The following is a 23919-nucleotide window of genomic DNA, read 5'->3' on the forward strand; positions in this document are numbered from 1 at the left end:
CTGTGTGGGGATTTGAACCCTAGTCTCCCAGGCCCTAGTCCAACACCTTAACCACTACACCACACTGGCTACAGCCACTATTGTGGCTGTTATTTACACTTGGTGGGGTGAAACAAATGATCCCCATTCCCATGCTCAAAACGATGATCCACCAAGCTCTGTGACATAAATCCTAGCCCAGTCCGATAATGTCTACTCAGAAGTAAGCTCCACTGAGTGCAATGGGATTTAAGATTGCAGCCTATACAAGTAAACAGAGAAAACTCTGCTGTACAATCGGGCAGTGATTCCGGCTAGTTTTGCAGAAGCAAAGTAACAGATTATGCCCCAGACCTTTGCCTTTTTTTGCTCTGTGTTTGACTTCCAAACGTCATATGCATGCCTACTCAGAAAAACGCCCCACTGAGTTCAATGGGACTTACTCCCTGTAAGCGTGCGCAGGATTGCACTCTAAGGGAAGCCTTCGCAAGCCAGGAAGTTCTGGGAGGGGCCTTGAAGCCTTGCAGGGGCTGGATATTGCGTAATCGAAAGAGAAAGTAGACCGAGAGAGAAAATCGAAGGTTGCCTTTAGAGCAGCGTTTGTTAGCACCGTCGAGGAGATTTTTCGCAGCAGCCATGGCGGAAGGGAGTCGGTGAGAGTCTTGTTAATCATTTCTTTGTCTTGGCAGGATCGTATCTCTCGCTATCTCACTGCGCTCCCCCACCCCTTTGCAGAGGGGCTGCCGCCTGCATCTCAGTGCCAAGGAGAACGGAGTCCCGACTCCCTTCGTCTTTCCAGGCTGAGCGCTGTGATCTCGCCACGCGGCCCCTAGGCCAAGCCGGTCAGGCGGGCTCCCTTCTCCAACGCTTGGGAGGTGTGCGGGGGAGGAGACCGGATGACCCTCTCCTAGGAACCCCGCCAGGGGGAGAAACCGGCCAGAACGGGCTGAAGACCCCCTGGCCCTGATGCTAGCTCATTGGCCACGCTGCCTGGAAGAGGTTCGCCAGGGTTTCGGAGAGGGCAAGATGGTCTCCGAGACTTGCCTGGGAATCCCGGGATTGGCCCTGGAACCTTTTGTATGGGAATGGTGCGCTCTGCCTTCCACTGAGCCTCTCAACTCGGAGATGGAGAGTCTGTGGTCTTTCAAGTGTCCAACGTGAGAATAGAGGAAGAGCCCCTTTGCCTGCAAGAGGAGTCCTGCTGGGTCAGAGCAAAGGCCAGCCAGATGCCCCTGGGAAGCCCGTTAGCAGGACCCGAGGGCCATCGCAGTCTCCCCGCTTGAGAGTGTTCTGAAAAACTCACAAGCGTGCTGCTACTTTGTGACATTTTGGTTAGCCACAATCAGTGCTTTTGGGTGTGCGTGTAAAAAATGAGGAACATATCTTGATAAAAGTGCCCTGGGTGCCAATGCAAAATAGCTGCCATGGGCAGCAAACAAAAGAGGTGCCAATACTCCATACCCGGGAATCCCTGTCCCACAAAAAAGCCGGGTCATAATAATGGCATTACTGTTAGACTGACAGGCTGTGGCCCCCAAGCTTTGGAATACCCTACCGCAAGAAGCCCGCTCCGCTCCCTCCCTGATGGTTTTCCTCAGACTTCTGAAAACGATCTTGTTCTAGACAGCCTTTGGGAGGGACTGAAGTAGAGCCTGACACTGATTTTATGCCTTCTGTGTTAATTTTTACCTCAGTAGTCCCTTCAGTACCACTCCTTATATAGGCATGTATGTGTGTGTATATGTATATATATTATTTTATGTAATAGCATTTTATGTATTTTAATTTATTTTAATGTTTTTGTGATTTTTATTGTGTACAATTTTATTATGTACATGCTCGATTTTATTGTAAGCTGCCCTGAGTGCCCTATTATAGGGTAGAAGGGTGGGATAGAAATATTTTAAATAAATAAATAAAATACTGTGCTATAGCTTTTGATTTTTTTCAAATAGTCAAAAATGGCTATCTGCATTTTTTTAAAAATTACTTTGTGGTTACAAAAATGGTCATTTGAAGCCAGCCTTGATAACATAGAAAATGTTGAGCATCTGCTTCTTTAGATCACCTTCTGAGAATGTTAAATTCATGTCCACAGCTGCCCAGTCTTAGGTCCCTAGTTTGTAAAGCCATAGATTTGTCCTGCCCTTCTACTGTATGTAAACTCATCTTCTCATTTGGTTGAAGGGCCGGTAATAAATCTAAATAATTATAATTATAATAAATGTGTATCAGTTAATGTGCTTAACATTCTTTTTCACTTTCTCCTGTCAGAGAACCAACTCATCAGCCATATGGAACTGTTGATCAGATACCTTCTCAGTGGACATCTGGTATGAAAATCAAGTCATTATTGGCAATAATTATCTCTAGATTGAGCGTGATAACATTACTTAACATTGGTTCAATGCAGATGTTACACTAAACCATAGTTTAGCAGAGGTTGCTAATGTGAGTGGGGGTGCCAGTATGTCCACCAGTACCTCCTATGGTACCCACAAAAGGGGTTTTGATAAATGTCCACAATGGATTAGAACCTTTTGCTCTTACTGCTTAGTTCTTGTTTGCATTGGCTCTGCCTCTTCTACACCCCCCCCCCGGGTGGGAACCATTTTGTGATTGGTGCCCATGACACTTTCTCAAAATTCCAAATGTACCCACTGGCCCAAAAAGGTTGCCAATCCCTGAGCATGATGTGAACAACCTGGTCTGAGGATGTGGACAAGGTGCTTGCAGCCTGTTTTTTCCACAGTATGGTTCCTTGACCCCGTTCATCATGACTAAATTGGACTAGCTGAGCGGGGTTGGCCAGGTTGTTTCAGGGAATGATTAATGTGTTTTTGTATGGGATCGGGGTTGGGTAACTGGCCCCTTGAAGGAGGTGGCAGTGTGGATGCTCCTAAGGAGGTTTGCTAGCTTTGGCCCCTTTTGGACAGAGATGACTTGGCCGTGGTACTCCATGCTTTGATAACTTCCAGATTGGATTATTGCACTGCTCTGTATGTGGGGCTTCTCTTGAAGATGAGTCGGAAACTTCAGTTGGTCCACAATGCAGCGGCCAGATTACTGGTGGGGATACCCTGTAGATCTCATATAACCCCTATTCTAAAACAGCTGTATTGGTTGCCAGTTCGTATCTGAATTTAATTTAAGATGTTTATGCTAGTGTTTAAAATGCTAAATATCTGAAAGACTACCTTATATGAGATGAGCAGAGGGGGCCCTTTTGGTAGTTCCACCACCTTCAGCTCAGGGGGTGGTTGCCCAGGAGAGGGCATTCTTTGGTGGCTCCTAAGTTATGAAACTCCTCTCCGAGGTGCATCAGGCAATTTCACTGTACAGCTTTAAGCAAATGCTGAAGAGGCATCTCTGGCCTTTGAGAAGTATATTTTTAGGACTCACTATATTTTGTTATTAACTGTTTTTAACGGTGTATTTTACAATTGTAACCCACTCTGGGACTTGTTGACTAGTTGAAAGGTGGGCTGCTAACAACAACAACAACAATAATAGTAATGCCCTCCCTGGACTCTCTGGGCAGAGTTAATAAGTCTTATTCGTCTCTCCTTATTTATATCACTTGTGTAATAAAGAGAAGATCCTATGTGTAGGATTCATTATTCCATATGACTCACGAGATGTTTGAAAGACAACTGTATTTTGCATTCTCCCATTGCTCAACTTTGTGTTGTAGGTTTCAGCCCTCCTAAGGACATAACTCAAACCCCAGGACCTTCTGCTCCTCCTGTCTATAACATAGGCAACGTCTCTGGCTATGAAGGCACAACAATGGGAGATGGTGGCAAGTACTATACAGAAGTGATACACTTGATGATGTAGGCTCTAATCCACAAACATTTATGCTGTAATAAAGGCGTTAGTCTTTAAGATGCTAAAAGATGCCTTATTCATTTTGCTGCAACAAGGAATTAACTTGGCGGTCCCTCTGGAATAGATAAGTTTTATTTCTTTGAGACAAAGCAGAGCTCAGTAGAAAACACTTTTGCTTCCATTTTAGAGTGACCACAATTTAGTGTAGTCAGAAACCTACAGTGTGGTTACTCCTAAGCATGGTTAGTGAAAACAAGACCACTTAATAAATGGTGGTTTGAGGTTGGCCTATTTCAATTAACCACAGTTTGCCTGGGTTTGGACAGCATGGCAAGCTTAAAATGGAAGTGAAAGATTCTGAACTTCTCATGGCTGCGTTGAAGGAGAAGTACATAGTGCATGAAATGGAGGGCTGCTGCTATTCATTCTCTTTCTTAACCATGTTTTAGCATGATGTCTTCAACATTACACCAGTGTAAACCATGGTTTCATGTCATGTGTTCATTTGTGTTTCTATCCAATTTTTCCCATCTCTTTGTGGACCTCTTAAAATATCTGTTGCTGTATTATCAAACAAAATGGATAATGCAAGTTGATCAAACTGCGGGTATTTTCCTTTCCGCTATTGCCAAGAGATAATAGAAAGAGAACTTTCTTCAAGCATGTTGCTCCTCAGACCACAGAACGTTCACAACTGTTTATCCTATTTTTATATCATCTCATTCCATTACAGAAGGGAAATATTTCCCACCTCCACCTGACTTGGTTCCTGGTCGTGAAAGTGAGCCACAGCCAGCCCAGACAAACTGGAAGTAAGATGGATACTGTTCTTTCACACGTGCTGATGATAGATAAGTCCATTTTTAGATAGGCCATTTTTGTTTTGTCCTTGCCACAAACTCATGGAAGTATGCAGCTCTCCTCAGGAAAGGAAAGCTAAAACACATTGGTAAATACATGAGGAAAGTATAGAATACAAATGTTGCTGCTTGTGTTAAAAAGCGCTTCTGTTAGCCCAAGTGACATATCCTTTCTGCAAAACTTTCTGAGGGCCGTGTTCCAGTGGTGGGCATGGCCAGAGTCAAAAGTGGACAGAGCAACAAATGTACATTTTATCTTTCTTCAGTAGGGTAGTTTCTACATACACTTGCACACCCCTTTCTAGTCTCCATGCAGACAAGCAAGTTGAAAAATACATTCCAGTCAGGCAAAACTATTTGGGGTGCAAGTCCAAGCCAGTGAAGGCTGCGGCCTGGAGAGAGTTCTGAGGGCCAGATAGAGAGGCCTAGAGGCCCGCATTTGGCCACCAGGCCTCAGGTCCCTCTCCCCTGCCCTAGAGGAGTGTACAACATTTGTGTTGTCACTTTTGCTTATCCTCTCCCTCACCTTCTTTTCTACAGTATTCCTGCCATTTCCGAAGATCTAGCCCAAGAAGCTTTTCTAGAGTACGTTGCAAGCAAGTGCTGCTACAGCAAAGCCCCGGCCAGAGACATGGTGTTTGAGGATCTACAGTCATTCAATACCTACAGAGTAAGCGGTTTATATGGTAGTATAGTCATGCAATAGCACCTGGTATGCTGGGGCAGAACACTGGCGTTGCCAATCCAATGCTCCCACTGGGGCATACACATAGCCCCAGCCTTGCCGCCGCCTGCCCCAGTGCCATCCAGGTAAGCTGCAGTGATGTCAGTCTCAGGAGGTAGATGAGTGGCTCTTCACCATCACGCCAGCCACTACTGTTCTTATGCATTTGTTTTTATTACTTCGCTTACATTCTTAATTGTTAGTTGCCTTGAGTGTGGGATGCCACTTCAAACAAACAAACAATAAATGGTCTCATTCACTTCTAACTCTCCCAGATCTTGATATGCAGTAAATGCAGGAAGCATAAGTAAATGTATTGGTAAAAATTAGGGACGCTTCTCAAATTGCATTTTTCTTAGAATGGATATCACATGGCCACATTGCAACTTGACCTATTGGTACAAAGTAATGGCAGTTCTCTTTTTGCTAAAGTGATGAGGTGTCCACTTGGATTAAAGAGATCATTTCTTGCTGGGTGTCATGTTGCTCTGCTGCTGTACAGCAGAAGTTTGTATTTGTTTAAGGGACATGAAGGGAAAAAAAGGTGAAATGGAAAGAATGTTGCAGACTGAGTTTTCTCATTTATTTCCTGTATTTGTACCCCACTTTTCAGGCAAAATGACTTCCCGAATGGCTAATATACAATCAGTTAATACAAGACAGTCCCTGTATGCAGGCTTGCAATCTAAAAACACAGCACTCAATGGGGAAGGGACAGGCATGGAAGAGGAAAAAAGCAAATTCAGGCACCAATTCTTAAATATTTGTTCTTATAATGACCTGCTGTCATTGAAACAGTTCAGGGGTCGGAGGTGCCTGATGGAACGAGCCCTGATCTCTCCCACTGGTAAAATGGCGGCTGCCAGATGAAGGAGAGGAGGCCTGATGGAGACCTTCAACAGCCACTGCAACTTTTAAATTAGTACAGGCATACCCCGCTTAATGTTGCTTCACTTAACGTCACCTCGCTGTAACATACATGCTTCATATGCCTGTATTTCTCCAGAAACACTGCGATCGCACCACCGCAAATCAGCTGGGAGGTGCGATCGCGATCAGCTGAGAGGCGCGGTAGCGCAGCAGCAGAGGCTTTAGAGCGGGGCTTTGAGGCTTCGCATGAAGGAGAAGGAAAAATGTTTTAAAAGGTAGTGCTTCACTTTAAGGACATTTTCGGTTTACGTACTCGCTCTGGTCCCATTGAGTATGTTAATGCGAGGTATTACTGTATTACTTATGGTAGATTATGTTTGTAATCTGTCACCATAGCACAGATTGTAAACCAGGGCTGAAGAACCTGTGACCCTCCAGATGTTGTTGGACTTCAGCTTCCATTATGCTTGACCATTTGTCGTGCTGGCTGGGGCTGATCTACATTTGGAGGGCCACAGGTTCCTCAACTCTGGCTTAATGTGTACAGAAAAACTGAATTTATATAAAGTTTATTAGGCATTGGGTCAAGTCCTTTTCCCAGCCAAATAATGCTTACAGGCATCTCTTAAGCATAATGTGGATTTCTAACAGTTTTTGTTGCCTGGTCCATATTTATATTGGGGATACAGTTGGAATGGGTACTTCTTGCGATCATTGCCTTCATGAACGCTTCTGATATCTTTATCAGCATTCCTTGACACCTTATCTGTCAAGAGCTACTGCATAGACATTAATATGAGCTTTTCAAGATTGATAAGTATTTCTGGATTTCTTTTCATTAGTCTTCACAATGTATGGTTTCACTATTTACCATTTTTGTTGATCAGCATGAATACTGAACACTTACATGGGCACATGCTATATTATTGCCATTGTGAATTATTGCATGTGATACGCTTTTTACTTGCATAGTTTTGTGGTTTTCTGATAGTAGTGTTGTGATGGGTCTACCCAGGGACATGATAAGATGTTATGTAAAAAGGGAGATTGGTCTTCTTTAATCTCCATTTCCTGCAGATATTTTTAATAATCCACTGACTATATCTTAATTGGTACTGAAGTGTTTCTTGCTTAATTCTTGAAAATGATTTCCTAGTATCGCTTGGAGACTTTCACTGAATCAAGGTCCACTTTATGGAAAACAGAACCTTACGGGGGTAAGTAATGCTATGCTACACAAGAATGAGTATTCGTATGTAATTTGCGCTGGTAAATACTTGTCTGAGGCTACAATCCAACTGGCCAGTCAGTGGGGTGTAATCAGTTATGACTTATGTCACCCTCTGAATCAGTGACCTCCAACTGCATCTGTCGTGAACCACCCCGTTCAGATCTTGTAAGTTCAGGTCTGTGGCTCCCTTTATGGGATCAATCCATCTCTTGTTTGGCCTTCCTCTTTTTCTACTCCCTTCTGTTTTTCCCAGCATTATTGTGTTTTCTAGTGAATTATGTCTTCTCATGACGTGTCCAAACTATGATAACCTCAGTTTCATCATTTTAGCTTCTAGTGATAGTTCTGGTTTAATTTGTTCTAACACCCAATTATTTGTCTTTTTCGCAGTCTGAGGTATGCGTAAAGCGCTCCTCCAACACCACATTTCAAATGAGTTGATTTTTCTCTTTTCTGCTTTTTTCACTGTCCAACGTTCACATCCATACATAGAGATCGAGAATACCATGGGCTGAATGATCCTGACTTTAGTGTTCAGTGGTACATCTTTGCATTTGAGGACCTTTTTTAGTTCTCTGATAGCTGCCCTCCCCAGTCCTAGCCTCCTTGACTATTGTCTCCATTTTGGTTAATGACTGTGCCAAGATATTGATAATCCTTGACAACCTTTTGCTACATCGCTTCTCATCATAGTTCTATAGAAATGTAAAATACCCAGTGCTGTTTTTGCAACCTTCTCTTCCACTCTTCATATTGTACTTAGTTTCCTTTTTCACCCTGCAAAATAGCTGATAAAGTGTACTGTCCAGTCTCACCTACAAAGATGTTTGTGAGGGTTTTTTTTCTGAAAAATGACTGCATTGGTTTTTTAATAGTTAGGCTGCAAGCCTTCATTCTTACAGTAATTGCCAAAAGACTGAAGAAAGCTGCATAGCCCTGTCAAAGTTAGACATCAAGACTGTGTCATTGCATATAGAAGTGATGCAACATTTTTATCGCTCTGTGTGCGTGTGATATTAAGAGCTAGACAGCTGTGTAACCATATCATGTATATACAAGCTGAAAAGGAGAGGTGCCACGTAGTTTTGATAGAATTGGACAGTCCCCCATGGACACCCACCATGGTTTAAAGTGTTGGTATAGTGCGCCTGTATAAAGTAAAGAAGGCATTTTTTAATTTGGAGCTCCTAAAGTTTATTCCAAATCACTGTCTCAATAGAGTATCAAAAGCAGTCCGGAGATCAGTGAAGGCTACATACAAAGTTAGAGCGCAATTTACACTGTATTGCAGTTTTCTCTATATGATTATGTAAAAAGAAGCAGTGATCAATTGTAGATCTTGTTCATAAGGCAGTATATTATTGGTTACTACCTAGACCTGTTGGCTAAGAAATCCCTAGCATGGATTTTCCTAATGGGATCAAGTAGACTAACAAGTCTATTCTAATTGTTCTTGAGAAGTTGGGAAAATGGGAACATGGCAAATTTGAACTGGCAGAATTTTTTTAAATGTTTTTGTTTGTTAAACAAAAGAGGTTTTGTTAAACCTAGGCCATTTTTGCAACACAGCACTGGCTCCTGCCAAATGATAATTTGAAAATGGGAAGCCACACAACTATTTAAAAACATAGTTTACACTGGCATTCATGCAATGTCAAACCATGGATGGGAGCATCATTCTATTAAAAGAGGAGAAGAGGGGACAGGACTCTTACGAAGTAGGCACCCACTTGCAAAGTGTGGTTTTGTGGGGGCCACCATTATGCCTGCATTGGGCCACAGAGTTCTTACTTGGCTTGCATTATATGATAGAAAACTTAACCTTTTCTAAGTTCAGCCAAGATGATAATGTGATATAAGTGCAGCTGTCAGAAAATAGTCCAATCCAGCTTTCTTCTGCCTCAGGTGAAGCGATAGATTCCTACCTGTGCGGGACACCTGCTTTGCCTTGGGATATAAGAGTAGAAATTCCTGTCATGTTCAAAAATGAGATCAGGAGGATCAAAGTGCCTCACACATCATCACTAAAGGTAAACAGTTAATATATTAATGATTATGTTGATTTACATAAGTCTGCACATTTTGGCTGGTTAGGACCCTGCCTTCCCCTTCAGCACAGTCTTAGGCATTTTTTGTTTCCAAAGTAAGTGTCATTCAATGGGGATTGCTTCCAGGTAAGTAAAGGATTTTTTTTAAAAAAGATGTGTTTTTTAACGGTGTTTTGACTTGGGTTTGTAGATGTTTTTAGAGTTTTGTTGTTTGCTGCCCTGGAGGAAGGGCAGGATATAAATTTAATAAATATTGTTATCATCATCACCAAAAACAGTACTGTAGCTTTAGTCCCTGATTTATGCTGTGTTTCTGGGGTGTGTAAGGGATAGCCCCCTTCTCTAGTGTAAGATTTTTGCAGCTGGGTGATGGAGATTAGGGATTTTATTTTGGTGCCATCTGACCAAGGCATTCAAAGTGTTATGGCTACCTGCCACTAAACCAGCCAGCGCCATCCTTTCCCTCCAGAATCAGAAAGAAAAGCTGGTGTTAGTGATTTCTGGATGCCCCAAAACTGTAGGTGTTAAGGATTGCAATACATTAGGTGCTCTTCTAATCTACCACCCCACTCAGTCATGGCATGCATAGGTGCCCTCCCTTCTTGCCCTTACTGGGTCCTCTGCTGATTGTTCCAGAGAATAGTGCTTTATTTAAGAGAGAATAAAGATACTATAGATATATAAGCATGAACTCGCTCTCACAGCAAGCAGGGAATATAATTTACAAACACTGAAGCAGCCCAGATAAGAAAGATCATCATTACTCTGCCAGCTGAGTAACTCATGTCGCAAAAGCTTCTGGGCCTGTGTTAGCCTCAGATGACACAGGGTTCACCTCTAGATGGTCAATCATTTTGTGTCTCTTGCTTTTATGCCCTCTCTGTCCCTGTTCCAGTAACTCATTATATATTAATTTTATGTTGATTCTCCCAAGCAGTTTGGTCTGTATCCCCAGAAGGATGGGTTTTACCCTAAAGTCCATCCTCTGACCTAAGTTGTTTATCACCTGCTATTCCCTAATCTTAACCACAAAGACTCCGGATACATAGCCTGCATTTTTTTATTCTTGATCTGTGGCTACAAGCTATCCCCTTTTATGTCAGTAGCAGATTTTAGGATGAATGCTCAACTTAGAATGAATCTCTAACCAGCTTAGTTATACTTCCTCTTTTGGCTTCCTTGTTTTCCTTTCTTAGAACATTGGTGGTTGGCTAAATCCTGCCCACAAAATGTTCCTTCTTGTTTGTCCCTTTCTGTCACCGAGTTGTTTGTTTGCTTGTTTATTAGATTTATATTCTGCCGTTTCTCCCAATAGGAGCCCAGGGCGGTTTAGACACCGCTGGACCTTCATTCAAGGTCGCTCGGAGTGAAGAAGAGAAAAGCAGAATATAGTTTAAGGCAAATTAAATAGAAAATCATTAAATGCTCTTAATATCAGTTGCCTGCTCTGATTATGAGCAGCTTAGTATTTCCAGACAACTAGACCCAAATACAAGCAGTTGGCTCCATTTTAATGCTCTTCCTTTTTTTTTATTTTGAAGGGATGCCCAACGTGTGGGTGTTGTGGCAGACGTCCCTGCAATAAATGTAATGGCCGCACCAGGGTGAGTAGTTGTGAATAAGGGGGATGTTTTGGTAACCACAGTTTGAGAAAAGGTGATAAAATAGATGATAAAATAAAGGGTAGTGGAGGTGGAGGAAGAAAGTCGCAGTGCTGTTGTCTGTCCCAGTATTGTCCAAACAGCTGTTGTAAATCTTTATTAGTAGCACCGAAGTGAAATCCCAGAGATACAAGCTAGAAAGTCATTTTAATATTGATACAGTCATTGTGTTGGATAAGGGCTATCTGTTTTTCCTTCTTTACATTTATACGCTGATCTTTTTTTCCATACTTGGAAGCTTGAAAGAAACTTCAATTAATTATTACTATACAGTTGTGGACATTACAAATGTAAGTCACAACTATAAAAGCAAAAGTTAACAACCCATTCATTGGACAGTTAATAATTGTTGGTCCTTCCATTCAGAAAAATCTTGGTTAAGTAATTGCATTTTTACACGCATCATAAAAGTAGACAGGGATAATTTCTAATGGAATAGGTTATAAAATCAGTGGCATTACTGAGACCAGCATGTTCCATTCAATTTTGCTTTTTAAAAATTATTTTGAAACTTGAGAAATGTCAAATAAACCATATAAAAGAATTAAGGGTTACAAATGAAGAGATGCCATTCCCTAAAGGGCTATTTGAAACAACCCTGCCCCCAGGAAATCTTGGACAAGTAACTTCAAGCTGACACTGATAGGTAAAGTAGGGAAGTGATGCCTCATTAAAGACATCATGGAGGTCTGCTTTTGCCTAATGAAAGTTTGTTTGGAAATACCTGCTTATTTCTGACTCTTCTGTCTGTAATTAAACCCCAACAGGAACAGTGCTGGGTATGTCATGGAAGAGGATTCGGGAGCAGTGATCAGAGATGCTCCCACTGTTTTGGAACTGGAACTGTTATGTGCGTGAGTCAGTATGCAAAGAAATGCCAGAGACGTTCATTTTTATATGTCCTGTGGGTTTTGAATGTTGCATGAAGTGAGACAATTACCATGCTTGCCGGGCCTCTAAAGGTGAGATACCATGAATAGTCTGAGGGTAGCTGCTCATACTATTGAGGATCATTTTTTGCACAAGCATCAGATACTAGGATTCACAGTACATGTATACTATGTCAATGGGAATGGGAGAGAAATTTGATTCAGGTCACATTTAAAGGTGAGTCTATCAAATTCTCACTTTGAGAATTGAAACTCAGCCATCCTTCAAAATTCATGCTTATGTGAAATTTGTCATGTAGTTCTCCAACCAACCAATGTTTATAGAAATACATTATATTAGAGAACAGTGCATAGAAATTGACATATTAGCAAAAATAGAATACAAAAATGCATTTTATTAGGGGAAGTTTCTTGTAAAAATGTATACATTAGTCAGAACGGCATACAAAAATGAGTTTATCAGGAGAAATTTGAATGAGTTTATTAGGAGTAATTCAAATTTTCATGCGTTTTTTTTAAATTGCAAATTGCTGAAGCCATGTGGAGAACCATATTTAAAGTTAGAAAAATGGGAAGCTGAGAGAACCAAAACTGACAGGTCATTCCATCGCTACCCCCTTGCTGCAGAAATACCCAATAGCAGCACACTGAAATGAGGGCTGTAGTGTAACTTTCTGAGAACATATAAAAGTGAATGGAAGTCTCTTGTTTCATGTTTTTTTGCATTCAAAGAAGTATACAGTTGTGTCATAAAATTTGAATTAGTGTGAAAATTTAGGCATCTCTTGAGTAAATCAAGAATAGATCTTTGACTAGACTGTAGGCCTCAGTAATATTTGGCTGGTGATCTATAATTTTAAGCTTTTATGTATTTTGGTGTGTGTATATAATTGTTGTAAGCCACTATGATAGTTGTGAAATTACAGTATATAAGTATTTTTATAACTAAAATCATATAGCAGCCTTCCTGAAGCTAAATCTGGCCACTGCCATGATGGAGGAAGTGTGGGGAACCCTATTTAAAACTCCTTGAGTTCCATGATGAAAGAATATGTATGAATGAAATATATAGGGATATGTAGGAAATGGAAGCATATATATGAAGTAAATTCAAAAAAATTACCAACTCCTATCCCAATGATTCTCAAACTTTGGGGCATGCCACACTGCATATGTCTGTGTTTCTGTATCTGTTAAGCATATGCAACGGGACAGCATTTGTCTGATATTGGCCATGCTAGAAAATATTGAGAAAGAAGCCCTGCTTGTTGTGTGCCCTTAGGTCCAGCAGATGGTGCCATTACCGAACAGAAAAGTTGAACAAGAGTGCCAAGATTACTGTATTCTAATTTTTATCCTTTCCATTTTATGGACGTCACACAGGATAGCATGCTTTATGCCAAGGAGCAAATGCTATATAGAATTGTTAGTGTTAAATGTTAAACAACTATTTCCCAGTGGCAAATATCCCCTTTAGTTGGGAGAGAGATAGGGAGAATATGACCCTGCTTGTTCTTCTTGGTCTCTCAGAGGCTTTGATACTGTTGACCATGGTATCCTTCTGGAATGTCTTGAGGAGGTGGGGGTTGGGGGCACTGTGCTTAGTGGTTCAGCTCATGCTTCCAGAGCTGCTTCCAAAAATCAGCTGTGGGAAGCTACTGTTCAGCACCATGGGAATGATCCTGTGGTGTTCCGCAGGATTCCATCTTGTCCCCCGTGCTATTTAACATCTGTATGAAGCCACTGGGAGCTGTCATCAGGAGATCTGGAGTGAGGTGCCATCAATATGCAGATTATGCCTAGCTCTACCTCTCTATCCCATCTGAATCAAGAGGCAATAGAGGTGTTTAACCAGTGCTTGGAGGCAGTGATGGATTGGATATGGGCAGGGCCAGATTATCCATTAGGCTTAGTAGGCTGAAGCCTAGGGGCCCGGAGCTCTTGGGGGCCCGCAATCCGCGGAAGCAGGACAGGAGCCGCGGATTGTGGGACAAGAGCTTCCGAACTGCCCGCTATCCCCCCGCTTCACTTACCTTTTTCTCTGCTGTTTCTTGCAGTTTGCCATCAATCAAGATGGCGGCTGAGGTTTCCCTAAGGGGCTGAAGCCTCTGCCGCCATCTTGGTTGATGGCATGCATGCATGCTACACACTCGCATTGCTGCCATCAACCAAGATGGTGGCAGAGGCTTCAGCCCCTTAGGGAAACCTCGGCCGCCATCTTGATTGATGGCAAACCTGCATGTGCAGTGCGCGTAGCCGCAAAAAAAAAACGGAAAGGTAGGTGAAGCGGGAGATGGGATGGGACGACGGGCGGCTCAGAATCAGCCTAGGGGCCCTCCTCAGCCTAATCTGGCCCTGGATATGGGCCTATAAATTGAGGCTGAATCCTGAAAATACAGAGGTGTTGCGTGTCTGGAGTTCTCATGTCTGGGAGGTGGGAAAGTGGCCTGTTTTGGATAGGGTTGCTCCTTGAAGGAGTAAGTCCGCAGCCTGGGGGTACTCCTTCTTCTAACACTGTCAGTGGAGGTTCAGGTGGCCTGAGTGGCTAGGAATGCCTTTTTCCAGCTCCAGCTGGTTCACCAGGTTCTGCCCCTTTTGAACAGAGAAGACTTGGCCACAGTGCTCCATGCTTTGGTAACTTCCAGAATGGATTATTGCAATGTGCTCTACGTGGGGCTGCCTTGAAGATGACTTGGAAACATCAACTGGTCCAAAATGCAGCTGCCAGATTGCTGACAGGGGTTCATTATAGATCTCATATAACCCCTGTTTTAAAACAGCTGCATTGGTTGCCAGTTTGTTGCCAGGCCCAGTTCAAGGGGCTTGTGTTAGTGTTTAAAGCCCTAAACAACTTAGATCCCAAATATCTGAAAGACTGCCTCCTTCCCACAGACCCTCTCAGGTGTTGAGATCAGCAGAGGGGATCATTTTGGTAGTTCAGCCACCCTTGGAAGCTCGGGTGGTGGCGGCCCAGGAGAGGGCATTCTCTGTGGCAGCCTCTAAGCTGTGGAACTCCCTTCCCACCAAGGTGTGTCTGGCAACATTACAACTTTTGGCGAAAGCTAAAGATGCACCTCTTTACCCTGGCTCTCAACAACTGAGATGTATATTTTTAGGACCCACCCTGTTTTCTTTGATGTTTTTAACTGTTTTAATTATGGGTTTTAAAATTGTTATAACCTGCCCAGGGAATCAATATTGTTGTTGTTGTTATGTCCAAATACATATTGGGTATCATATTCTGTTTTCCTCTCTATGAAAAACTTTTCTTTTATCACATTTTCTTCACAGTTGCCAGGATTGTACTGGTATGGGAACAACAGCGTGCTCCGATTGTAAAGGAAAAGGACAATTGCTGATGTTCATTGAGCTGCAAGTTGAATGGCAAGTCAAGTCTTGTTGAAATAAAATGTGATGGAAAGAGGCCACTTCTAACTGTGTGAAAAGTTGGTTTTGTCTATGTGCTTTGAAAGTATAGCTGCTTGGGTTTGATGTTCGTCATCACAAATCAAAGGATCCAGTGTAGATGCTATGAATGGTTGCTCAACTGATCTTGAAACACTGGGCTTTCAGACCTATTGTCATTTAAGCTGTATAGGGCTAGATGAGGCATTGGCCTGACTGATAATATCACCACTGAAGATTATCTTCAGACATTGTGCCAGTTTTGTGACTTCATTCATGACCAGCTGCTGATGTGACACACTCCTCACATGTGACTGCACTATCTTTGATATATATTGGAGGTTGGGGCAGGCTGGTTGACCCCATGTTGTATCCTACACAAAAAGCTTGCATAACAGGGGGAACCTTTGGAGAGGGCTTGGTTTGGGATAGTTGTTGATTTGCTGTGTAAATAAGAAAGGTAATTTTGTGCGTTTTGCCTTCATAGGAAAAATAACATTTTTGAATATGTGGCAGATCAAAGATCTGAGTTTCCAGCTGAACTCTTCAAAACGGTTACTGGAGAGAAGTTGTTTGTTGATGAGCAGCATATGGTAATGAAACATTTCCAACAAAAGCAAAATACAAAGAGGAGCAGGACTGAAAAGGAACTAGCTTGCGTATTGATACATATTAATTAATGAACTTTTATGTCCAATATTCATAGGCTGCATTTCATAGACTGGTAATTTCCCAGATTACAAAAGCAAGTAGATGTCCTCTCCCATTAGCATTTTATAAATCTTATTTTTCCTTCACCTCTACTACTCCCCCCAAATAATGAAAACGATTATATTGATACAAAATTATGTGTTCCAACATGACATTTTCGTAAAGTCACCCAGAGCCTTTTAAAGATTTGGTGGTACAGATACATTAATATAGTATTACTACTTATACTGAGAGACTTTCAGCAAAGGTACTTGGTGGCTTACACCCACATCATATAGTAACTGCTCTTTTAGAAGTAGACATTCTCACAACCATTCAATATATTCAACCATTCAGAAGAATGACCATTTCTTCATCTATGCCTAGCGATCTGTTTGATGTTGGTTAAGACATAATTCCAAGATTTTGGATCATGTGGAATTTACCGAAAATGTGTATATAGTTTGGGAGAGGCTGAGGTATGCATTTTCTAAAGCGTCATCACAGGCCACAAATTATTGCTGGCCTTGGTAGTTAAGGCAAGGCTTGTGAACACCAGGAGCCCACCCTCCCTGTTGCCTCTGACCTCATGCAAACTCTCTGTGCAAGGTCAAGGGCAATCCCCTGCTCTCCTTCCTAGGTACAAGTTCATTGCTGGAGAGGGTATGAGGTTGTCCTTTCAGTTGTGGAAGCCCAGGACCTAGGGATATTCCCTGCCCCCCCCCCCCAAACTTGGAACTGGATAAATAATTTTGGCACTGAGTGACGGGTTCTTGGCCCACCTTGGCTGGGCAGTGCCCAAATGCTAACATCTGTCTGTGGAGTAGAATGTTAGGGCTTCCAGAACATAATTGTAGCCCCAACCCTCTTCTGTTTAACTTGAAGAACATCCCAAGTTGGAGAGGCTGGACTCTTGGTGTGGCGAAGGTGTTGACTGGAATTTTGGACTGCTCATTTGGATGGAACAGATTTACTAAGAGAGATCAAATTTGTAACAGGATTAAACTATCGGCAACAGAATGCAAGATTTCTCTAATAAGGTTTTTGCTGAAAACTACTCAGCCAGTAAACATTTCATAATTTTCCATATAAAACCACTGCTGATAATAGGAAGCTTACTTCTCCTCTTGATCATTTTTACTTTTGAGTCAAGGAAAGTGAGTGGAAGACTTGATCACTCATGGCCGAGTAAGATTGTCTTCCAAGATACAGTATTTAACAGTGGGTCCATACGTGACTGTGGAGCCAATTCTAGATCCACACAGCCTCCCACAGTGAGGACATAGGTTTCCAGATGGAAGATGGTTGCGATGAGGTTTTGTTTGACATGACTTCTGCATAGCTTGTTTGTCCCATTCTCCCTGTATTCGTGCTTCCAAGTTCATAGCACCTTTGATAATAGCTGACCTCCATTTGGGACGTTCATGGGCCAAGACTTTCCAGTTCTCGATGTTCATGTTACATTTTTTTAGATTTGCTTTAAGAACATCTTAAAACCTCTTTTGCTGTCCACCGATATTCCGTTTTCCATCCTTAAGTTGGGAGTAAAGTAGCTGCTTTGGAAGATTGTGATTAGGCATTCGAACAACATGGCAAGTCCAGCGAAGTTGATGTTGAAGGATAATTGTTTTAACACTGGTAGCCTTTGCTTCTTCCAAAATGCTAACATTAGTCCGTCTGTCTTCCCAAGTAATTTGCAGAATTTTCCAGAGGCAGCGTTGATGCAATCTTTCAAGAAGTTGGGAGTGGCGTTTATAAATGGTCCATGTTTCACAGGTGTACAGTAAGGTCGATAGTACAATGGCTTTGTAAATAAGCATTTGGGCTTCCCTGCAAATATCCCAGTCCTTGAACACTCTACACTTCATTCGGGAGAATGTAGCACTCGCAGAGCTCAGAGGATGTTGAATTTCAGCATCGATGTCAGCTTTTACAGAGAGATGACTGCCAAGATAGAGGAAGTGATCAATGTTCTCTAGCGTCACACCATTAAGCTGGATTGATGGTGCTATGAGGGACTAGTTCACACCTGTTGATGAAGCACTTTGGTTTTTTTTTAATATTAAGTGAGAGCCCAAGCTTTCCTTATGCTTCTGCAAAGACATTTAGGATAGTTTGAAGATCTTTCTCTGAATGTGCGGAGACTACATTGTTATCGGCATATTGAAATTCTATAACAGAGGTTGACATTACTTTTTGCTTTCAGCCTACTGAGATTAAAAAGCTTTCCATCTGTTTGATATATGATTTCCACACCAGTAGGAAGTTTCCCCTCAATAAGGTGTAGAATCATAGCAATGAAGATAGCAAATAAGGTAGGAGCAATGACACATCCCTGTTTTACGCCTGATCCAACTCTGAATGGATCACTCTGAAAGCCATTGTTATCCAAAATTGTCGCTGTCATGTTGTCATGAAGGAGTTGCAAAATATTTACAAATTTATCAGGGCAACCAGTTTTCAGAAGGATGGTCCAGAGAGCAGTTCGATTCACAGTATCAAAGGCCTTCGTCAGATCAATAAATGCCATATGTAAAGGTTGATTCTGCTCCTGGCATTTTTCTTGAACCTGTTGTGCAGTGAAGATCATGTCCACTGTCCCCCTGGAAGGGCGGAAACTTTTGAGATTCAGGGAGGACATCCGCTGAGATTGGGAGGAGATTTCCAAGGATCCTTGCAAGGATTTTACCTGTGGTAGCAAGAAGAGATTGGTGGACTGGGATACACCTGGTAGGCCAGAAGCAGTCTAGCTTGCATCATCCCATATTGGCATCAGGGCTTTTGTCTACATTTTACTGGCCTTGCTGTAGTGTATGCAGAGGCCCTTCTTGGGTAGTGTGTAGCTTGCATTTTAAGGATCAGCCATGGTTTGTGTCTACATAAGGTGATGAAATAATTGCCAGACCATTTTTGCACATTGGTGTGGATTTTCTGTTCATATGTCAATTTCATAGGTAAATCCAGTGATTAGTTTCCCTGACAGTGCCATCAATCAAGCCTCTCGCAATGCCACTGAACAACATCAGGCTCAGTTTGCATCCGCAGCACGGATACTGAGGCAGGCAAGTGGAATGAATTTTAACAAAAATGTCACTGAAGTGGTAGCTCTCAGTGTTTGTGTGTTAAGGGATTTCTGTTGTGTGAGAAAGGAAAGGTTCTGTGTGCTTTGGAGGGTATCTCCTGTTGCATGCCTGGAGCACCTCTTTCCCAATGAAGGTCATAATGAAACTTCTGCATGTGCTGGTCTATACAGCCCTATTTATTTGTTCCTCCATGTATCCACTGAATGTGTGGCATATAATTTGCCCCAAACCCCTTTGGGAAACTGGCTCCCTGACTCATGTTCTTCTGATGATTTAGGCATATAAGTTGCCATAAATGTTCCCTGAACCGAAGAACTAAGGCTGCACTGCCCCTGTGGCCCAAATTCATCATTCCTACTAGTGAGACCAAGGAAGGTTTACAGTGACTGGCAGGTTAACCTGAAATCATCAGATCCGCCAGGACCTGTTTCTGATGCTATTTGACAATCCAATATAAATTATGTGTATGTTTGTTGTGTAAAAATCACACCAACCTCCTAGTTCTGCATGAAGCATATGATTTCACATACTGGCTTCTTAAGAATTTGGAGCCCAACAGCACAGATATGCTCTTTATTCCTACTGGCTAGCTCTTGTAGTTGCATTCAGAATGATTTGCCTTCTTTGTCACAATAAACAGCAGTCAGTTTGCGCTTGTTTTCCCCAGTCCACTGAAGGGCAGTGAAGAAGAGATGGAATGCTGCTGCTATTTTGTGGCTGCCGCTTGTTCCTAGAAAATGTCACATTCCATTTACTGTCCCTTATTTGTGCCCATCATGCCAAAGAATGTATACTCAGTCCAAAGGCTGCCGTAGTTCAGCATCTTCTACTAGCACATAATTCTTATAAATCATTCAGGGCCTTGTATGTTTTTCCAGTTTAGGAATCAAGAGCATTGTGGGGCCTAGTTCTAATACTGCCAGCACCCTAGGCCAAGTGATAGTTGGGCCATACAGTAGGTTTGGGGAAACTGTGGCCCTCCAGATGATATTAGACTCCAGCTTGCATCACCCCAGCCGGCACAGTGTTATGGGCTGTTCAAGGTTCATTCACAAGATAGAGATGGTTTGAGGCCATTTCAACGGCCAATGGGTTGGGACAACATCTGGAGGGTTATAGATATCCTGTGACTTGTCATGCGGTGATACAGGAGAATGCAGTGCCTTTGTATGCAGGATATACCTGAGTCTTGCATTCCTTCTATATATTAAAAGATGTAGAAGGATTTAGAAGCCTAACTGGAAATAGGCCTTAGTTGGTTTGCTGAACTTAAACAATAGGTCTGAAAATAAAATTAATTTAGGTTTGAATGTTTCTGTAAATAGTACATTGCTGTTTAGACTGTAAAAGTATTTTCTTTGTTTTACAGAGGCAAACTATTGAGCTGCTATTTCTTACTAGGGTGGAATATCGGTGGCATGGAAAATCCCACTCCTATTACGTTTATGGAAATGAACACCAGGTGTATGCAGAGGATTATCCAAGAAAGTGTTGCTGCACTATCCTGTGATGTAACGGACCATTGCAACCACCGTAAAAACAACAACAGTTGATTAAATCTTGTGGATTATTAGTGTTCCCTTCCTCTACCATTGCAAAGATGTATCACTGAATACTAAAGTCAGGATCATTCAGACCATGGTATTCCTGATCTCTATGAATAGATGTGACAGTTGGACAGTGAAAAAAGCAGAAATGTGGTGCTGGAGGAGAGCTTTGCACATACCATTGTTGCTTTTGTTATGTGCCTTCAGGTCTATTACGATTTATGGCGACCCTATGAATCAGTGACCTCCAAGAGCATCTGTAGTGAACCACCCTGTTCAGATCTTGTAAGTTCAGGTCTGTGGCTTCCTTTATGGAATCAATCCATCTCTTGTTTGGCCGCCTTTTTCTACTCACTTCTGTTTTTCCTAGCATTAATGTCTTCTCTAGTGAATCATGTCTTCTCATGATGTGTCCAAAGTATGATAACCTCAGTTTCATCATTTTAGCTTCTAGTGACAGTTCTGGTTTAATTTGTTCTAACACCTGATTATTCTCAGTCCATGGTATCCGCAAAGCTCTCCTCCAACACCGCATTTCAAATGAGCAAAGGTGGTTCACGACAGATGCTGTTGGAGGTCGCTGATTCATAAGGTGACATAAGTCATAATTGACTTGAAGGCACATAATAACAATATATAGAACTGTGGGTGGACATATAATAGCACCAGCTCTGGAGCTGTATAATAATAATAAACTCATTCCATAACTCTGTGGGGCCCAGGTCTGGGCCTCTGGTGATTTAAATGCCTTAGAGATAGTCCAAAACAGGATTATACCCCATTGACTGACCAGTTGGATTGTAGCCTCAGACAAGTATACACCAGCGCAAATTACATACGAGTACTCATGTAGCATAGCATTACTTACCCCATAAGGTTCTGTTTTCCATAAAGTCAACCTTGATTCACTGATTTGTAGGGTCACCATAAGTCGTAATCAACTTGAAGGCACATAACAACCACCATTGTTGTTTTAAAGACATTCATTGACACAAGAATTATGGAGGAGGTTGTCCTTTTTTTAAAAAAGGCATAAGGACTGACAACTTGCCAAACTTTAGGATTATAAATTCAAAGTGTGCTGTAACTTTTTGCATGAATGTTGGAGGAATAGATTTGTAGTTTACTGTTTAGCTTTAAGGTTTCAAAGCATAACAAAGTGGGACCCTGCAACAAAATGTTGCTGTGTAGAGTGCTTCTATTCAGCTGTCCAACCACTCTATTCCTTTCCCTGCCTCCTCCTCTCTCACCTCCCTCTGTCATTTCACAATTCCATGGCCATTGACTATGCTTATTACACTGTTTTTCTTGGTACCTAATATTTTACAACCCCCCCAAATCCTGATTATATAATTCAACTATAATCTATAGTATTGTGTATGAGTAATATTAACTAGCTTTACCTCCAGTTTAACAAACATAAATGAGAGGTTTTTCAGATTCATACTTTACTGCATCCATTGCTTCCTTGGGTAGTCAGCCAACAGTTCCATATGGTCCAGATACTGGTTAAGGTTATCCCAGATATGGGGGACAGACTTCCAGTTGATGCAGCCTAATGATGTAGAGAGGATACGTGTAGTACTGCATCTGACCACATGCCCTCTGGACCTCTGGTCTTCCTGTCTGGTCAAAGCTAGGCAGAATGGAGTGGTTCTAAGGTGGTGTGAATGCACAAGAGTCAACCAGAAGTTGGGCATTTAGTGTTGCTGGTCCCACGTTGTGGAACACTCTTCCAGCAGAAAATTGGAAGGAGGCATCTTCACTTTTTACTTTCAGGAGTCTCTTGATGACTTTTTTATATGTATAGTGACAGACCTATGCAGTTCAAAATGTTCTTGTTTGGCCCCTCATTTTACTGATAGTTTTGTATTGCCTATAATGGGTTTTTTTCACATTTTTCTGTTGCTGTACACTACCTTTAAATTTTATGAGAGGGTAGTATACAAATACTTTTATAAATAAATGAATTCTAATGACAATTTTTCTTGTACTGTCAGTTATCTGAAAATTGAACCCAGTGAAATGTGCCCTGATTCTAAGCCCATTGATGGAAGTTCTTGGCAGAGGGGTCTACGAGTCTGATATAGTTAATTGTTAAGGTGAACCATTTCCTCCAACAGCAAAGGTGGTGGGCTCTAGACCAAGGAGTATGCCCCCCCAAAGGTCCTGTTTCCCTGCTCACAGAAAACACCCCATTTATGCAAAAAAATATTAGGGGGGGAGAGAAAAGATGGGAAAGACAGTGGATTCCTGTTCTCTGATTCCAATTTCTGTGGCCAGGATCATTTAAGGTCAAGGGTTGGGAAACCTGTGGCCCTCTGGGTCTTTTGGATTACCACTCCCATCATCCTTGACCGTTAGCATGCTGACTGGGACTGATGGGAGTTGCGTGTCCAGCAGTGTATGGAAGGCCACAGGTTCCTCATCTCTGCTCTGAACTGTTACACGGACTGCCATCTTAAGAAGGGCCATTTGGAGGAAGCTAATTGGGATAAGAGGGGAAAGTGTGTTGTCCAATCCAAATGAACACTTCTCAAAGTTCTATTTAAGCTGCAAAGGGGGCACCCCAATACACTGCAGGGAAGTCGGTATATTCCTTTCAGTGCATAGTATTGGGGAGTTCATGGTTAGTTGCTGCTGCCCCCAAACTGCTTTGTTGAGGTATTGGAGGGGGAAGACTCCATCATTGTGCCTTTTTAAACAAAACAACAAGGTTGCATTTTATATTGTCATACAATATCCAGTGTCTTTCACAAAAACACCCTGCATAGAATCAGGGTTGGGGAAACTTTTTGGCCCAGTGGGCCAGATTTTTATTTTCCCACACTCCTGTGCCTCAACTTTGACAGGTGGGAGAGACCACCCACCTGACAGCCATCTGACAGCATAATCATGACAGGTGGGTTGTCTTGCCCACCTGACAAAGTTGGCTCAGCGGGATGGGGGAGATAGTGACTAACCCAGCAGGAATGAATCAACTGATGCGCAGGTAATTCAGTCCTACTTTCTGCAGGGACTGGATGCTTGAGCAGCCGATCCTGCCACTTCCCTGCCTGCCGTACACCTGACATCACGAGTGGGATAGGTGGCGTGGTTT

General features: G+C 42.2%; 1 protein-coding gene across 2 annotated transcripts; it reads left to right on the forward strand.

Annotated features, from left to right (window-relative positions):
* The first annotated feature begins 407 nt into the window (after window positions 1-407).
* On the forward strand, window positions 408-22801 carry LOC133380710 (protein SSUH2 homolog). 2 transcript variants are annotated; one of them, XM_061618530.1, is made up of 13 exons: window positions 408-632; window positions 2254-2312; window positions 3674-3781; window positions 4544-4622; window positions 5211-5340; window positions 7421-7481; window positions 9401-9525; window positions 11085-11147; window positions 11972-12054; window positions 15386-15478; window positions 15987-16092; window positions 19144-19251; window positions 20674-22801. In XM_061618530.1, the coding sequence occupies exons 1-13, from the start codon at window positions 616-618 to the stop codon at window positions 20725-20727; spliced, it is 1086 nt and encodes a 361-aa protein (XP_061474514.1). In that variant the 5' UTR covers window positions 408-615; the 3' UTR covers window positions 20728-22801. The 2 variants fall into 2 exon arrangements, with proteins under 2 accessions (XP_061474514.1, XP_061474513.1); XM_061618529.1 differs by having other exon boundaries at window positions 410-632; window positions 20642-22801.
* Window positions 22802-23919: the final 1118 nt, after the last annotated feature.

Source organism: Rhineura floridana, chromosome 3 (genome assembly GCF_030035675.1).
Source record: "Rhineura floridana isolate rRhiFlo1 chromosome 3, rRhiFlo1.hap2, whole genome shotgun sequence".
Classification (NCBI taxonomy): Eukaryota; Metazoa; Chordata; class Lepidosauria; order Squamata; family Rhineuridae; genus Rhineura; species Rhineura floridana.